General features: G+C 35.9%; 1 protein-coding gene across 1 annotated transcript; it reads left to right on the top strand.

The window, feature by feature from the left end:
* Positions 1–4744: 4744 nt before the first annotated feature.
* LOC129265994 (disheveled-associated activator of morphogenesis 2-like) lies at positions 4745–12966 on the top strand. Its single transcript, XM_054903884.2, has 2 exons — positions 4745–4974; positions 9920–12966. Exons 1-2 carry the CDS (start codon positions 4819–4821, stop codon positions 10046–10048), a joined length of 285 nt encoding a protein of 94 aa, XP_054759859.1. The 5' UTR covers positions 4745–4818; the 3' UTR covers positions 10049–12966.
* Positions 12967–18077: the final 5111 nt, after the last annotated feature.

Raw genomic sequence — 18077 nt, 5'->3', positions numbered from 1 at the left:
CAAATGGTTCATAATCACTGATATACATGTGAGAGTCAGGCAGCCTTGAGTGCTTGCAAATGAAACAGGCTTTGTATCTCAATTTTGAAACCAGCAGGTGCTATGACAAACCAAACATGTTGTGTATTGTGTTTTTGCTCAATTGAGGGATCAATATTGAAGCTCTTGATGATGACAGCTGATATTAGATTGTTAAAGTACAAATAGGCTGAATCCAATTATTAATCATGTAGGCATAACATGACCACAACTACAGTACAACATGCATAATATGGAATACTCTTCAGATAGCCATTTTCAACAAGTCCAAGTTAATTATTAGCCAATTAATTTTTTTTCATGTGCAATCACAATACATGTAGGCCCTATGTACATGTAGTTAATGATTAAATTACATGTATTTCATTTGAAATTGAACATTTTCCCTTAATTGCTAATGTTCCATTGAAAGAAAATTGAAATTGTAAAGTCTAATTGGGCAAAATATACATTGGGTGCACCTCTCACATCAATTGCTATTCTGAATTATAAAAGTTTTTGTTTTTGCATTGAATAGTTAGATGATTGACATTTTTATCGATCTTGGTCGAAATATGTTTGCCCTGGTATATAAAAAAAATATGGCCTATATAGGCCTATAAAGCCTATGCCAATTAGAATTTTCTTTCATGAAAACCTTTTTTTTTCTTTTTGTAAGGATATTTTATTGATTGATGATCATTAATGTGGTTATAGCTCATGAAAGTTCATGCCATTCCTGCACCATGTTGTTAACCGTTGATCTGTGTGACATCAAACTCAATCCAAGAAATCTATATATGTACCAGGATCATTTTGATTTTCAATATCCTCTCCATCTTTCTGCCATTTCGGTTTGTTTATCTTTCATCCTGTAGAATGAACTGCTAAATTTAGCAAGCTGTAAACCATGAGCAGTGAATATGAAAATCTGATGGAGTGTGAGCTGGATGGGATATGAAAGCAAGGGATTCATTGGTAGAGGCTTTCACATTTAAAAAATAAGTGCTTATGCTGAAAAGTGGTGAACTGGTGAATCTACTTTCAACATGCTGTAAATATAGAAGCGATCATGGAAATATGACGGTGAGAGACGTATGACGTATTGTAGCCTCAGAACATGTTCTCGGAAGGAAGGAAAAGAAATATGACTTATGCATTATGATGGCAATCCATCATCTCTCCAGAGTTATGTTTATCACTCTTATATTTTGAGGTGTGAATAGGGTCCATGTTTTGACACGGCGTCGGGCTTGTTTTTATCCCCAATAGGAAGAGGCATCTGAAAGATATCAAAATATTGACGCAAAAAATATTGGCCAATATCCCTGGAAAACATGAGCCCTTGGTGTATTATTCTTGAAAAAAATGAAATAGAGCTCAAATAATTGAGCTAGGGATGAGAATTATTTACACAAGTGGGTTGTCAGAAGCATCATGTGTTTTGATGGTGCTAATAAAAGCAAGGGGATGTGTGCAAGCTACTGATATAGAATTTACAGCTTGGTCCAGTTGTTTTTGACTGTCTGAACTTTTCTCTCATATATCTAGTCTTCAAAACATGGTTTTGATAGGCCTATAGGGCAGTTTTCATAAAGCTGTCTATTAAGTTTTGTACAAACGTATGGCAAGCCAGCTGTGTGTCTCAATCACACTAGCTTGAAGTTTGACTATTAAGATTTTGATTAACATTTCAACATGTTAAATTGTATTAATCGGGTCAAAGTATATTGGCCTTATGGCCTATGTATTGTGTTAAGATAAGTAAAATCATTTGAAATAGTCACAGTTTGTATTAATATTTCAAAGAGAAAAAGTGGCCTTACTTTTAGCTTCTAATACCCCTTTCATAAACCCAATTATGCGGCTAATAGCAGCATAATCTGGTCCTAAAATCGGAGGAGGACCAGAGTTATCCGCATTATTTTGATGCTGCAATTATCTGCATAATAGCGGCATCGGGACCAGATTTTGACTTTATGAACGCATTTCAAAGTAATGCGGATAATTGCCATGGTGCGGACACAAGGTCACCCTTTTCCAACACAACCGCATCGGAGGGGGTGTGTGCGGTTGCCATGACGATTATCCGCCTTTTTAAGGGCGGGCGCTCGTAAAAATAGTGCGGATTATTTTCGGAGTTTGTGAACGCAATTTTTATTGAATTATCCGCATTACTCTTAGGCGCTAATTGGAGGATGGGTTTATGAAAGGGGTATCATATTCCAGTTGCTCACTGAGTTAACCTGTAGTATAACTCCTGATCAGCTTTCTAACACACCACCCAGAGCTATATTTAGAGGAAGCAGTAATAGAAACTCTAGTGATTGATGATGAAGAAATAAAGAAGTCCTTTCATTCATTATTGTAGTACAGAACACACATATCATTGTCCTCAACCTGTGGAGTGCAGTTTATATCTTCTTGCTTCTGTAGCTGGCAATGGGGTAGTTTTCTGAAGGAAACTACAAAAGTACCTTTCAAAAGCAGAAAATAGAGCTGAAGCTACCTGTTTTTATTTTCTTTTGAATGATAGTCTTGTCTTCATCCTGAAGCATTAGCCCAAATTCAGGTTTTTTTATCGATACAATAACAAAGTCATTGTGAACAAATTTGTGACAATTTTTTTTATGTTTCCATACTTTTCATGCCCCAAAATAGATTCAATATTGTTTGGGAGTGTTTATTATTCTAGGTCATATATGTTAAGTACCATGTATTATCATGAATAATTACAAAACAATAATTCCCTTGTCTACTATCATACCATACGCTGTCACTGCAGATGATTGTATCACTGTAACTGTTAATTGAGTGTTTTCAAACTGGGGAAAATCCAAACTTACATGTCGTTTGGATAGGAAAACTGATTGTCAGATTGGCCTGCATCTTTAGACTATACCATCTTGAATTGAAGCCTTATGAAGTTTCACTCCTATTAGTTGCCCTGATTTGTAGCATTTCAGAATGTTTTATCCACCTAGGTCATAATTGGCATGATATTCATGTTATCAGGCTTCCAATAATTCACCAAGTTAAGGTCTTGTCAGCAAACACCTAGACTCATTGTCCCGGACCTGGGGGTATCCCTGATTTTGCCGCTGGGTTGCGGAAGCAAGATCAATTTGGATCCTTTGTTTTCTTTTTCTTGAAGTCTGAAAGCAGGCTTGAAATTTCATATCTAAATAATTGGATGTTTTGATGCAAGTAGGAAAGGGAGAGACTATTGATTCCCTACGTGAAAGAAGGAGATATTTGTGACGTTCAAAGGAGACGATATCTTCCTGGAATGGTCATGACCATCTGTTTATGATCACGATGGGAATATGTCATTCACGAAAGAAGATCTTCCAGTTTTATTTTTTCAAAGATTTCTCCTGCAAATGCTTTGTTCGTGTAAAAAAACCCTGCCAACTGTTTGGCAGTAAATGGAGCATATCCAATAGGCATTGCTGCTGTTTTCTTTCTCTTTTTAATGCCCCACAAGAGATGGATGATCTTATTTTTTTATGTGGTCAGTAAAAAGACAGTAAACTATCTCTATTCCCATAAGAAAGCTGATTCGTGGTCATTGACCATTTTGAATACTGTCAAGTAAAAGTACTTTTTTGGAGACAGATGTCTGTTTTCTGTAAACCGGAGACTGTGCAAACTGGTTATGATTGTAATGGCCACAAATTCTTTAATTAATGATGGAAAAACGACTGAAATTGAAATTCTGGAGTTGTGAGCTTATGGTTTGTTTCTTTAAAACTTACAGGACTTCTGGAACCTGTCTTCGCAAGGCTTGATGTCAGTAAATTTCTTAGTGATCGAAACTTTTTGCATTAAAATTTATTGGCAAATAAAATGCATTTTGAGTTCTTTGTTATATCATTGATATTAGGTGGTTTCAAACCGCCTCGATCACAAGAATCCCCGTTAAATTACGAGAACTTTTTTAGGCTGAAAAATACCCATTAATTATTCCTGCATTCACACCGCCCTGAAACGTACCCTTCGGGATAAGTTCCTGAAGTTACGAGCATGCGCAGTATGGTCTGATAAGCAGCAAGGCGCGAAATTCAAAATCACTAGCCCAGCAGCAACCCATGCACGGCGCCGCACCCAACGACACGCTGGGCTAAAAGTTCCCGTAATTTGCTTTCAGACCGCCAAAATACCCACGACCTTGGAAAAATCCCCGCGAAAGTTCTCGTAATTTCGCCAAGTACCTACTATTTATCGGGTATTTTCTTTCGGGGATATTACGCGTAGTTTGCTTTCACACCGCCAAAATACCTGGTATTTTCTGATCGGGGTAAATTTCCCGATCAGAGAATACCTGGAACTGGCGAACTTCGAGGCGGTCTGAAACCACCTATTGGTGACACTGATATTTGTGATGAAATGAAATAATGATACTTATATAGTGCACTTGTCCACCGAATCCATCAAATACAGTGCTCAAGGCATCGTAAACTCTACCTTGACTACCTTGAATCGCCAGGCTACCTCTTGGCCCCCACGACAGTGCTCACACCATTCAAGGACTTCTATCTTGTTGCTTTCTCACCTGCTGGAGACTGGCAGGCAGATTAATGTCTTCCTTAAAAGATATCCCCAACTATTCTTGTTGTAATTTCAGGGATTTAAAGTTTAAATCTTCTAGATAATTTAGAAAAGTTGAAGATGTTGGGCAACACTAAACTGTAAAGTAACAACTTTTTTCTTTTTTTTTCTGAGCAGGTTTCTTCATTCACCCTGGGACTTCATGTAACAGCTAAAGTGTAAGGTTGGACAGCACGTCACGCTACCAAGATGCCCGCCAAAAGGCGGAGCATGCTCTGCTGCCTGGGTGGCGCAGATGAAACGCCAGAGATCGTGGTGGACAACAACATGATCCTACAGACTATCAAGGAGGAGGATCCCATGCCACCCCTAGACGAACTCAATGCAAAGTTTGAAGAACTTGTGGTAAGAAACACTTCAATGAAATAGCTTTAAATCCTTAACTTTACTTTAAGGCACCTTTCCAAAACTCTGTGCCATGTCTTTCTTAGGAATCCTGCTCCGCACCTTTGGCAGCATTATTCATTCATTCTCCATTGTTTTGTGTGTACTGAAATGGGAGAATCCGAAGTGACAAAAAGCTGAACAGGATTCCCACTCGAAAACACAGCCCACTTTTGTTTAAAGTGCCTTTCTGAAATTTCAGGTACGGTACAGATTATTCTCTGATAATCCTTTTAGTCCTCTAAAGATTTAGAAGATCTTTATCTGTTGAAACCTTAGGCATACCTAACATAGATGAAAGTTATCAAGAAGTTCTGTGCTTTGCTGGCTCATTCACGTTAAGCAGTCTCACATGCTTGATCCAATTGATAATTGTTTTTAGATGTTGTATAGAATGTTTTATAATGTAAGTTAAAGGAGAATGAAACCCTTGAAACCAGCTGAATCCATATCAAAGAGAAAAATCAAAGAAACATATTGTTGAAAGTTTGAGGAAGATTGAATGAATAATAAGAAAGTTATGAGCATTCGAATATTGAGATCACTAGTGCCATGTAGATCCTCCCAACGGCAATGCGACCAAGATCTGTGATATCACACACGTACAACTCCCTCATTACTTTAGTACTTATTTCACTTATATTCTCACTTTTATAGAGTCTATCACAAGGTGAGGTGTTCTCTTTATGAGATGACAAGTACAGAGGTTTCACAACATTATATCATTGATGAATCGTTTGTCATATGATTAGAATGAGCAAAAAGAGATGTTTTGGGGTATATTTTCAGTGTCCAAATGGGAGAGTTGTACGTGTGTGACATCACAGATCTTGGTCGCATTGCCAATGGGAGGATCTCCATAGCATTAGTGATCTCGACATTCAAATGCTCATAACTCTTTTATTGTTAGTCCTATTTTACTCAAAGTTTTGTTGATCTTATTCTTTGATTTTTCTGCTTTCACAAAAGGTAACTTGCTCCAAGAGTTTCATTCTCCTTTAAAATTAATGTTGATAATGTACTTTTGGAAACAAAATGGCAGCAAATCGAACTACAAGTCATCTTCACAAAGGAACACTCCACTCCTGACTCAGTAGTCACGCTTATTTTTACCCCCTGATCTTGTCAAGACTGTTTACTGCTCAGACGTGTCTTCCTTCTCAAATTAAAACCTATAAATATCAGGCTCAAAATAAACCCTTCTGGGTTACACATTAAAAAAATTGATAGTTTATTCCAGATTTCAAACTACCAGTGTTGATTCACGTGCTATATGACCTTAAACGGATATGACTTTTGATAGCAATATCAGCTCAGATACTTTTCCTTCTTTCTTAAAATATATATTTCCTCTTTTTGCGCCAAGTCTCCTTCATTCAGACTTCAGAGATTTTGAGAATAGCATACAGTGTAGGTTAAAGCCTCTTTTAAAGTTTGGTCACTGTTCTAGTTAACCTCATATTATATGAATGTTTGTGTTCTATAAAAATTGTCACGTAGTGCATGATATGAAATAAAAACTTAAGTTTAGTTAAAAACTTTAGTTATTATATTTAGCCAGTTAACATGACAATTTATTTTGTTGGAATCTGACCAAAATGAGAAAAACCACATATCTTTATTATTTTTTGGTATAAAACCATCCCTGAAGCATGTCCATTGTTAGGATGTATTAGTTTGCAGCCATCTTATGCCTTCTCATTTTGTTACATGTGGATAAGTGAACAAATTTCCTTTTCAAAAGAAAATAAAAACATTAACAAGAAAGGATATTATACCAAAATGGAAACAAAAGGAAATTGTTTTCCTGTGACTAATGACAATTTTTATTTCAAGGGAGAAAGGACACTGTCTTGTTATGAAAAAGCCTATTTTTGTGCCAAATATTGGATTCATATTCTTGTTAAAGATCACCACGAGTTTTGGAACTCTTTCAAGTGAAGGTTATCTGTAAGCCAAGGTCATGTATGGTTACTGGAAGGAAGCCAATATTTAGAACTCACGCATTTATGAATGTATATCTCTGAAAAGCCTCATTTACAAACACTTTCTGAAAAATAAAATGGGTAATATTTTGTGACTGTACACCGATTAGATGAAAATTTTCAGTGAACTATCTGGGAATGTATCAATCTGAATAGCAAGGAAATGTAAGAATATTTGTATTGTATTCCTTTGCAACAAAAAATCAAAAGTCACTGAAGAGAGATAAGCTTAACATTAAGTATGAGGGGGGGGGGTCTACCATCAAATAACTGCATGAGACAGGATGAATACTGAAAACAATTTTCCTTTTACTCATTTTTCATCTCTTGATAATGTAACCAACATCACACAGAAAGGGGTCCTTATTTGCAATTTATGTAGAAAATGCAGCAGCAATGATAATTGGTGATATTCTGTGTTTTTAGATAAAGGGCCTATATATATAGTGGGTATACATGCACAATTTATTCTAGTAAAAATTGCTACAAAATTGTTCACTGAAAACTAACAAAATGAATGGTTCATTGCAGTTTCCTTAATACCAACATTACCCTTTGTTTTTTAAAAGAAGACGATTTGTCTCATGACCATATTAGGAAAGGGAACCAGTCTGGAATGATCAGCTTTGCAAATGTTGAAAGCATGGATGGATTCTGCATGCCTCAAAAAATCATAAACAATCCCATATGTTCAATCTTGTGAATGTTCTATGTGAGAAGAGAAATTCATGCTCAGAGCTTCAATTTTTTGTTTCAACATCAACAGAGTGATCTAGCAAATTGTTTGACGAGCAAGCTCAAGCATCGGGAAATCTATAGGCACAATGATTTTCAATTTTTAAGAAAAATGTCTTTTCCGTTGCTGAAAACCTATTATTTCATTTTAAACTTGATCACAAAATTCTGTTTTGTCATAAAAATATACACAGCATAAACATGAATTCTGATTTGCAAAGATAAATTCAATGAATTTTGATATGAAAAGAAAAGAACCAAGTTTTTATATAATGGTGAATGGATAATCACTGTTTTTACTATTGGTCGATACTAGATCTATTTACCCTAAAGGCTCTGATTTTGAGATTAATTAAACTGTATCTACATGTATATGTCTAATGAATAATATAGGCTTTCTTTCGTAGTAAAAAAATCTAAAAATATACACATGTATAAAACTGCAGTGTTCATGGATACATGCTCTTGAATCTAGCTTTTCTTCATTATTGACAAATAACCAATAATGACCAAAATGCAATTCCAAATCATTAGGAAATAATGCACTTGAACGTTACTTCTTACATAATAGGTAGAGATTCGGTATCATATCGACATTATGTAATCAAGACAACTGCTATCCTGTTAATTAGATACTGCAGACTTACATGTACATCAGTTCATGGGGCTACTACATGATAATTAGTTTTTACTACAACCTTTTTGCCATACTACTACACTCCTTTAGCTTGACATAGCTGTGACATAGATATCTTGCTTCCAAACGAGTGTCAGTCTAGATACATTACATTGTATGTAATTTATTAAGTAAAAAATTATATTCCATCTTCTCTCCCTTTCCATAACAGAAATCATTGTGTACATGAACATGTTTTTCCCCATTTTTTAAAGTTTATCAAAGAAACAAGACAATTTTGTTATCAAGAATTCACTATGTTTCATTGTTGCCTTTGTAGGTAGCTTTTGTAGCAATTTCTTTTTTACTTTGGGGAACCAAACTTACATGTTTTCATCAAAGTCATATTGATAGGGGATGTAATGGTACATTTGGGATTCATGAGATCTCATGTGAATATGCAAAAAATACATGTACATGCAACAGCCACAAACTTATACTTTACATAATATATAGAAAGATATTCATTAAAAAATCTGACCCAAATTGTGGGAAAAATGGCATTTCATGTGACAGCCTCAAAATTCAGCCCTTATTATTCTCATCAAAATTCCTGAATCGTGTGTAGAGTGAAGGGTGCGCAGACATGGAGCATCATTTTTTTGTTTAGTCTGGAAATGACTGGCCAAGTTTTTTTTCAAGAAAGTCATATTAATCTCTCATTTTTTATTAGATTTTTGACAGACTTACTTGTAAGAATATATGGAACATTATTAGCTGAAAATTTTTGTGACACAAGCAAAAAATATGATCAATCATAGTTAGACTAAGATTGTCAGGTGTGCAGACATGGGGTCCCCCTTCATACTTTAATGGCCAATTAAAACGTTCATAAGAGACTCAAAGTGTAAAGTATGAAGGCATTTGATAGATCAAATGCAGACATCTGTCAAATTCGAACCAAAATCATGTCAACTTTAGATTCCAGGACACACATCCGTACAGGTTTCCTATCACTCTCCTGTATGGGATGTGGTATGGTGACAGTTCTACCCCAAGTCAAGGTTACAGCCGGTAAAGGTAAAGGATATTTTTACCTGGTAAAATGGCACATTTGCTGAGCACCGGAAGACCGTTTTGGTACAAAAAGACACTCTCTAAATCAATAGAAACAGGGAATGTTATGTAAAGTTTCTGAATAAAATTTACATAACTTTGTCACAGTGTTCCCCAATTGTGTCGTCTACAAAGAATATTGTATGTATTTTATATGTAAAATCAAGTCACAAAACTACAAAATAGATAACATACATGAATGCTTTTGGAAAGTGAGTAATCATGGATCAGACTTTTGATATTACAGGTACCTAAAAAGTATATTTGTGTATCCATATGACCCAGAATATAGAAGAAAACAAATTTGAAACATTTTAGTCAAGTCTTGGTTGGATATTGTCTTTGAAAATAGGTTATTCTCGGTATGTCATAAAGATGTATACCGTGGAACGTCATGACTGAAAGCCCTACTGATATTTGTTCTGTTTTCTTTGTATTTTCCCCTCACCTACAGGAAGAGTTAGATCTCGTAGCCCAGCACAAGGAACGCATGTTCAGCCTGTCACCCGAAAAGAAATGGCAAATCTATTGTAGCAAGAAAAGGGTAAGCTTGAAGTACATGTACCTTGTCTCTTCAAAGTAAGGATGATATTAGAGTCTTATAAATCAGCAGGAGAATGTAGTACAAATCTAGGGGACTGATCATAGGTTGATTTTCGCAAGTGATCACATTGGCCACGTTTTGCAATCATGTCAATAATTTATATGATCTATTGCTTGTATAAATGTTACAGGGCCTAGGAGAGCATGGCTGATGCTCTTGTAAAAATTGTATACCGTATGTTGGAAGCAAGAGTATTTTGTCTGGTGAAAAAAAATGGGTTTGTTTTTATAATGACTCACAGAAATACCTTGACAGTACATGCACAGGGAAGGAAATCCAAAATGGGTAATTTGGTTGTGTTGATAATGCCATTCTACAATTACAGCCTGGAGCAGGCCAAAATCAGGTTACAAGCGTTTATTCCGTTGATCATGCAGTGTGGTGCTATGCATGAGCTTGTATCGAATTTTACAACACAAAGTAGCCCATTCTCTCTTTATTTGTAAGCCCCGGAGTAGCCATATGAAGGGTAAAGCTTGCGATTCAAGTTCTGCGGAAACGTTTGGCAAAATCGTCTGAAAGTGCACCGCCATTGTGATGATTGTATCGGAGAGGTAATCCAATATGGGGGCAAATCCCGTAGCCGGAGGGGGACGATGAAACTACACTTCCCAGCATGCCGCATTTTATCCCACAATCCAATCAGTCAATCATTTCCACTTCAGAAGCCCCTGAAGACATCTCGGGAGTCCATTGCAGAACCAATAAAAAGGGGTTTACTAGAGACAAGGTGAAAACGTCCCATGTTCCATCTTCCAATATTGCAGTCAAGGAGATGATGAACATCTTGGCTTTGAATGGTTCAAAGTTTGATTCCAGTTTTATTACAGAGAAGCAGTATTGAGAAACTTACGTTTTGTTCTGATAGTGTTGCATTTGTCTGTGTTTGATCGTCATACCTTGAAGATAGAGACATTCCAATATCTACCTTCAATTGGACTATACTACTCAACCAAGTCCATTTCCAGACAATGATAGTTCTGATATTGCAAAGGTTACAATTTATTTCCCATTTGAGTTAGAAATCCATTATTGCTTATTGAAGCAGCTGTCCTTGCTTTTTACTGATGCAGCAAAATTTAAGGTCATTTATAAAAAAAAAATCAAAACTGATGATTGTATTTTAAATTGCTGTTTGATGATCATATATTACATGAAAAAAACATTAATCTTTTGCCCTCTAAATCATTTTTATTTCTGACATCTTCATGAATCAATTGTTCTTTATTTCGTTATATTTTTCTCATCGGCAATAGTAAAAAGCATGCATATTATGGAACCTGTTTTACCCCCCCCCTTCCCCCCCCCAAAAAAAAAAGATAGGCCTATATGTTACATGAATACAGGAGGGTCTAAAGATAATTTGCCTATTATGATGATTTTAATTTCTTAATTGTTCATTCATGAACTACTTACTATTCTGATTTTAACTTATGAAAATGACCATACTCGTACTACAGTTATGATACTCGGTATGTCTTCCCACTATAGTATAATTTCCAACAGTTGGCAAAGAAAAACCCATTTACTCTAGAATTCTACTATTTCACACAAGTAAGAGAGAAGTGGATTACAATACAACTCCACTTTTGATTACCATAAATCATGCTTTATTATAGAAACCACAAAACCAGACCATATTATGACTCATTGTTGATTGCCTATTAAATTTCACTTTTCCATCACCGCCATTTCTCTGTATTCATATTTTTGGACTACCTTTGAATACCCTCACAATGCTCCTCTGTAATGACTTGTTAAACTTCACTTTTCCATTTGTAGTCTCTTTCGCTCTCCAATGTTTTGGCAACAAGGTTCTCCTTCATATATTCATCCCTTGAAATGATAAGGGGCCAATAATTGGATGATGAAGGGCAAAACCAACTTACAGTTCAAAAACACATTACCGTGATGATAATAATCATATTGCATTTCTTTATTTTGGTCAATTATGTATTGATTCCTTATTCACTACCTGTACCCATAAGCATCTGAGTCACACCATTCATAATGCTTTCTTCTTGCTAATGCTAACATATCGAATAATATAATCTATCCATGATTCACCCTCAGATGATATCTTCACGTGATCCCCACTGTAATAATTTCCAGTCTCCAAGATGAAAATAAAATAAAATCATATTTTTATGATCTGCCCTAGTAATGATATCCACCTTTAAATAGAAGGATTTAAGCTTGGCAGAACCAATCAATGAGTCATCGTGGGTATGACCGTGCTTCCCCGCGACCATCCCTCCACGTGTGTATGAGTTAGCATTGGTCCACATACTAAGAGAATCTCATTATAACGATGTGTCGACTCATTTGTACTGTTCACGCATAAAGTGCGGTGACGTGTTTGTATGACTACTGCTTGGGGATTAGCACCTACAAAAAGCTGTAAATTGAAATGATGACAACGGGGCCTAACATGCATTAGACTCCCTGTTTTTAAGAACAGCTACACTGTACATGGTCACTGCTGCTGTTCCTCTCATTTTGATTGAATTATTAATGTAATTTTGCATTCCTGCATGTTTATTTCTTAGAGAAAATGAATATTAGATTAATGAACCAAATAAGATATTAGAAGTCTAGAATTGCACATGGGTCTGGAGTATAAATGATGTACAGTGTACTATCATATGGTCTTTTATTTCACTGAATGTAGGAAGTTATTATTATGATAATAATTTTATATACCGCAAATTGCCTCTAAGAGGTTAAGAGAAAGGAAATATGAAGTGAAAAAGAAATATATATACTTTGCGCTACAAAATGTATCAAAAACTAATATTACAAATAACGACTAGTCCTCACCAGATCATGAATAAGGAAATTAATGTCATTCATTAGACATTTGTCTGCTAGGTGTGATAAATGAAGAAACCTAAAGTAAAAAAAAATTAAGCAACATTTTTCAATCTTATAAAATTTGAATGGAGAAAGAACTTTGGTACAAGTCTTTAGTGGTAGAATATGCCCTTGTTGACACAAGGAAATGCTCCAAAGTTCACACATTTTCTGATATCTTTCACAGTTTACAGGAATGGAAAGGGAGAAATAAACAGTTTTATTCTTCATAGTGTTTTTAAATGACCATCTGGATGACATATCTTCCAGCTACACATTTTGCACCCATTTCCTTTAAAAAAAATAACTAACTTTATTTTCCTATCTCTCTCTCTGTCTTTCTTTGCTGAGTAAAAAATGGATAGAAATTGGCATTTGAATAATATTCTAGAAGTTTGAAAATAATTGCTCATCAACAAAATGAACAAACTTTTAAGATACATACCTAATTGACTTTAATAAGACAAGAGAATTTAGGCGTACTTGTTGTTTTTGACGAATCCTCTTTTGACGTTAATATGGTAAGACAGATAGTCTGACAAAATTTTATGGTAGCATACAGTCACTGAAAGGCTGATAATCATGGTCCATTTTGTGAATTGTTTTTAAAAGGAATAAGGATAGATGCACTTTGGTTTTGTTTAGATTTCCTTGACATAGATCTATGGCTTTGAGAATCATAAAACTTGGTCATTCATGTTTATCTTCTGTGCTTTGTTAATGTTTCCATACTGGGGGTGATGATACTGTAATCAAACTTTGAAAATACAGCAATTCATGAAAAAGTAGAAAATAATGTCTTTAAGAAACATATACAATACCCTAATTAGTTGGTGCGGACTACATATAGGTGAACAATTTTTTTGAAAAATGAATCAATGAAATGTCGAAGACCAGAATAGGTCATACTTTTTAGTGCTGTTTAAGGACGTCCCAGTTTACACTACAGACATACCCGACCTCATTGGAATTATTAATAAACAGGATTCTCAAATCGTTCACAGACTCTGCAGTCAAATACCGCTTGTCCCCCCCCCCCCCACCCGAGCTGTGGCATCACACTATGAACATCAAATTCCATTACTGATGTTATGTTCAGTGTTACACTTTTTACAAACTTGCTCTGTTTATCCAAATCAACTTGACTTAGGAATGGACGCGGCCTATATTGTGGATATTACTCGATATGTCTGCTATCTTGACAAGTAGTTGGAAGATATTGGATCTCCAATACAACTAACATTATAAAGGGTGATTTTCAGTGCAAAGTAGGGTAATGAGGGTCAGAGTTGTAGTGATTGCTTATTTAATAGCCCTGTTTTGAATAGGATTTGGGGATAAATCACATCTATAAGAGGGATATGAGGCATGGAAATGGATAGTATTTTATAGTGGGTCACCATTCCTTTAATGATCTTATAAAATCCATAATTCTGTCCATGTCAATGGCATCGCATAAAGCATGCCTCATTTGTGTACTGTGAGAGCAAAGCGATATTATAGCCAAGTTTATGATAGATGGATTTAAATGTTCAATAACGCAATAGAATGACTTTCAGATTATGTACTTGAGTTGTACTGCCTTTAATATGGAGCCCTGTCCAGCATCAGTGACAGTGCGACACTATCTGATGTAGAGGAAGGTTATCAGTGAAATACTCCATCCTAACAGAATGTACTGCTTTGTGTTATATTTTTATGTACTGCATCACATTAAAATACTGGTTGATTTGTCCCATTCCTGCTTCGTGTTGAACCACTTCATTTTTTTATTGAACTAATATGCTCTACCAATACTTTATGACAATTTTCACACAATTATTTTGTAGTTTGAGGTCGGTCACCAGCCTGGTCATATAATACCCCTTTCATAAACCCGATTATGCGGCTAATAGCAGCATAATTTGGTCGTAAAATCGGAGGAGGACCAGAGTTATCCGCATTATTTTGAATTTTGATGCTGCAATTATCCGCATAATAGCGGCATCGGGACCAGATTTTGACTTTATGAACGCATTTTCAAATAATGTGGATAATTGCCATGGTGCGGTCACAAGGTCACCCTTTTCCAACACAACCGCATCGGAGGGGGCGTGTGCAGTTGTCATGACGATTATCCGCCTTTTTCAGGACGGGCGCTCGTAAAAATAGTGCGGATTATTTTCAGAGTTTGTGAACGCAATTTTTATTGAATTATCCGCATTACTCTTAGGCGGCTAATTGGAGGATGGGTTTATGAAAGGGGTATAAGATTTACTTTAAATAAAGAAGGGTAACTGTATTCATTGTTTGAATGCGTTGCGTAAATTAGATGCCATGTTCATACAAGGACAACTCTTCCATCAATATTCATTTAAACCTGGTTTATGATGGGATTGCAGCTCTGGATCAGTCATGTAGGCACAACTTGAAAATGTCTACAAAAAAGCGTTGTAGATGTATAGGCCATAAAATAACTCCTTTGCACAAACTATTATTTACCCCTGAATAAGATATTACATATTATTTTACAATTAACTTCATCAACTTTATGAGCCCCACACTTTTTTTTTAAACTGGTTTGAATACATGGGACCCCTTTAAATATGGAAGCTATAAATTAGCAAGGGTAGCATATGAGTGGAAGGTTAGGGTTATGTTTCTGTCATGAGTCTAGAGTCAATGCCAAGTATAACCAGATGGTGTTTATCCAGTCTGATCAGGAGCACCAAGGTCATGTGATCTGTCAGGTGATGAGAGAACTAGTGAGGACACGCCCCCTTTAACATGAGTAGAAGTAGTGTGTTTAAAAAACACATTCAGAACATGAACAAAACAGTAGTTTGACAGTGCCGACCGCACAGAAACGTTGTTAGCCTAACAGAGCTCTAACAGTAAGCTCAGTCACATCTTTCGGATTGTTAAGTCAAAACATTTATTTCAATGCATTGTTGTAACATTAGGCATCGCCGCCACATTCCCGGTTGTAACAGGGCCTCTGTTAGTGCTAGTGCTCAGTCAGTAAAGATGGTTTCAAAAGATATTTTTGAAAAAATATCAGTTTGCTTCTCTATGAAATTTTAGAAGTGGATTGGTTTATGTAAAAGAAAAGTGATCAAATTCTTACGAGTGATGCAGAATTTGGAGTTATAACTTATAAACGATGATATGTTATTGATAGAGCATGATTGATCTCAACTTTCCAACACTTTCTTGCTCTACATCTCAGTAATGTTCCTTCGAAATCTAGTGTTTTTTCAAATTGGTATACATGTATTTTTGTTGGTCAAGTTTGTTTATCTTTAATGAGATGAAGCTTACTGAGATTACATCTACTGTAGCTGTCATTCAGAGGTTCTAGAATCAGTAGCTAGGCGGGTCCTAAATGTTATTGGCATAACTCCTCATGACCCAGAACTAGATCCAAAAATACCCCTCACCATCTGTCTCTAATTACTTTTCTGTCTGCTCATCCACTAACTGTATAGAGTCCCTGGTATCCCCAGTTCACTCTCACAAACTTAATTTATTATGATTTATTCAATTTCTATTTGTATGATTATTTCTAGTCTTTTAGACAGAAAGAAAAACAATGTTGGGATGGTGAGTGATAACATTTCATATATTGTTAAACCGCATACTTATGCCGTGAAAATGGAAAACATAAAGGAGAAATGACTACCAGTACCAGGTCCCTGTTGTATACACTATTCAGTCTGTTGTGGGCAATTCCATGGACATGACATGTTACGGCAGTTTAAAAGCATCATGCTTTAAAATCTCTGGTATAACGCAATTGTCAAAGTTTTTTTGTTTTGTTATTTTTTTACGGCTTTTCAGTCAAATTTGACTATTTAAGCCGAAAGTTTATCAGACACATTTAAAATTAACTTTAATAACTAATTTTACAAGACAGTTGTGCTTTGTTGTGTAACGGACATGACGTTATGTCTGTTACACAACACGATAAGTGGTGTAGGCTTACTCATTTCAAGCAGGCAGTGAAATATAGAGGCCTCCAATACATGTTTGCTTCTATTGCTGTCTCTTTTTGCAAAGACCAATGAAGCTGACAAATTGTTTGATGACATCCACTTATTTCATAAGTTATGATATTGAATTCTTTATGACACATTTGTTTTAAGTTTGTCATCTCCCATATTGATCAGAGCTTCTTTTAATTTGATATGTCCATATTAGGATTTTTTATGATTCTGATGTGAATGACCTGTCAGTCTGAGGAAAATGATGGCTGAACTTAGCGACATCTTGGCTACATAGGTGATGACTACATGGGTGGGACAGGAATCGGACATGATAGTTCAACACTTGCAAAGCAAACATGTAATTAGATGGACAGCTGCGATCATTTTTCTTTTATTGCCATCTTTGACAAGGCTGTTGCAGGAGGGATGGCCCTTTACCTACCATTGCCACTCATCTTTGCTTCATTATTGTCTAAATTTGAAGTTCCTTTATGGAATAAACTCCTCAACGGCTCAAATGAATACAGGGGGGTGGATCCGGGATTTCGTAATGGAGGGGACAGGGCACAGAAAGTTGATAAATTTTGTTTGGGAGAGTGTTTTGGACAATTCCCATCCACCCTGCTTGAATACGCCTATATTGTTATTGTAAATTAATTTTGAAATCCCTTTAAGCATAGACTTGTGTGCAAACGCATTCAGCTCTTTAACTTGTTCCATGTTGATTCACAATCTTTGGCTGACTGTCTTTTAATAGCATCAGATCTATGTTACTTGATGACATCTGTAACTTGCTTTGGCAGGAAAATTTTGATTGAGACCACTTAGTAGGGTTCACAAGTCAATCGTTATGTCACATGCTATTCCGCTTGTAACATACCCACTCAACAAGAATGTCACAATGTCACAAGTCACTTCCTCTAATTGCAAAACCATCCTTCTACCTTTTGATGCCTTGAATATTGGCACCACACATCCAGTCCTGAAGACTGCTGTGTTCTCTTCTCTTTTGCTGATAAAAGATCTTGCAAATGCTTTTTGTGGCCACAGTAATCTAGTCCAACAGCTAAGAGGCTGTTCTCACTCAGTTCCTTAAACTAGTTTACTGGAAACTAGTTTAGTGGAAACTAGTTTAACGCTAAGTGAGAACGGTCGAAGCGCTCTTGGAAGCGCTCTTCCAAACCAGTTTG

The sequence above is a fragment of the Lytechinus pictus genome, chromosome 7 (assembly GCF_037042905.1).
Source record: "Lytechinus pictus isolate F3 Inbred chromosome 7, Lp3.0, whole genome shotgun sequence".
In the NCBI taxonomy this organism is placed as follows: domain Eukaryota; kingdom Metazoa; phylum Echinodermata; class Echinoidea; order Temnopleuroida; family Toxopneustidae; genus Lytechinus; species Lytechinus pictus.
The sequence above is the reverse complement of the archived record's forward strand: the minus strand, read 5'-3'. Positions and strand labels throughout refer to the sequence as shown.

What these genes read in the sequence shown, in the direction of transcription:
- LOC129265994 (XM_054903884.2), top strand. Translation starts at nt 4,819, where the DNA reads ATGCCCGCCAAAAGGCGGAGCATGCTCTGCTGCCTGGGTGGCGCAGAT. An exon ending in CAAAGTTTGAAGAACTTGTG is followed by an intron (nt 4,975 to 9,919) that starts GTAAGAAACACT and finishes CCTCACCTACAG; the next exon opens with GAAGAGTTAGATCTCGTAGC.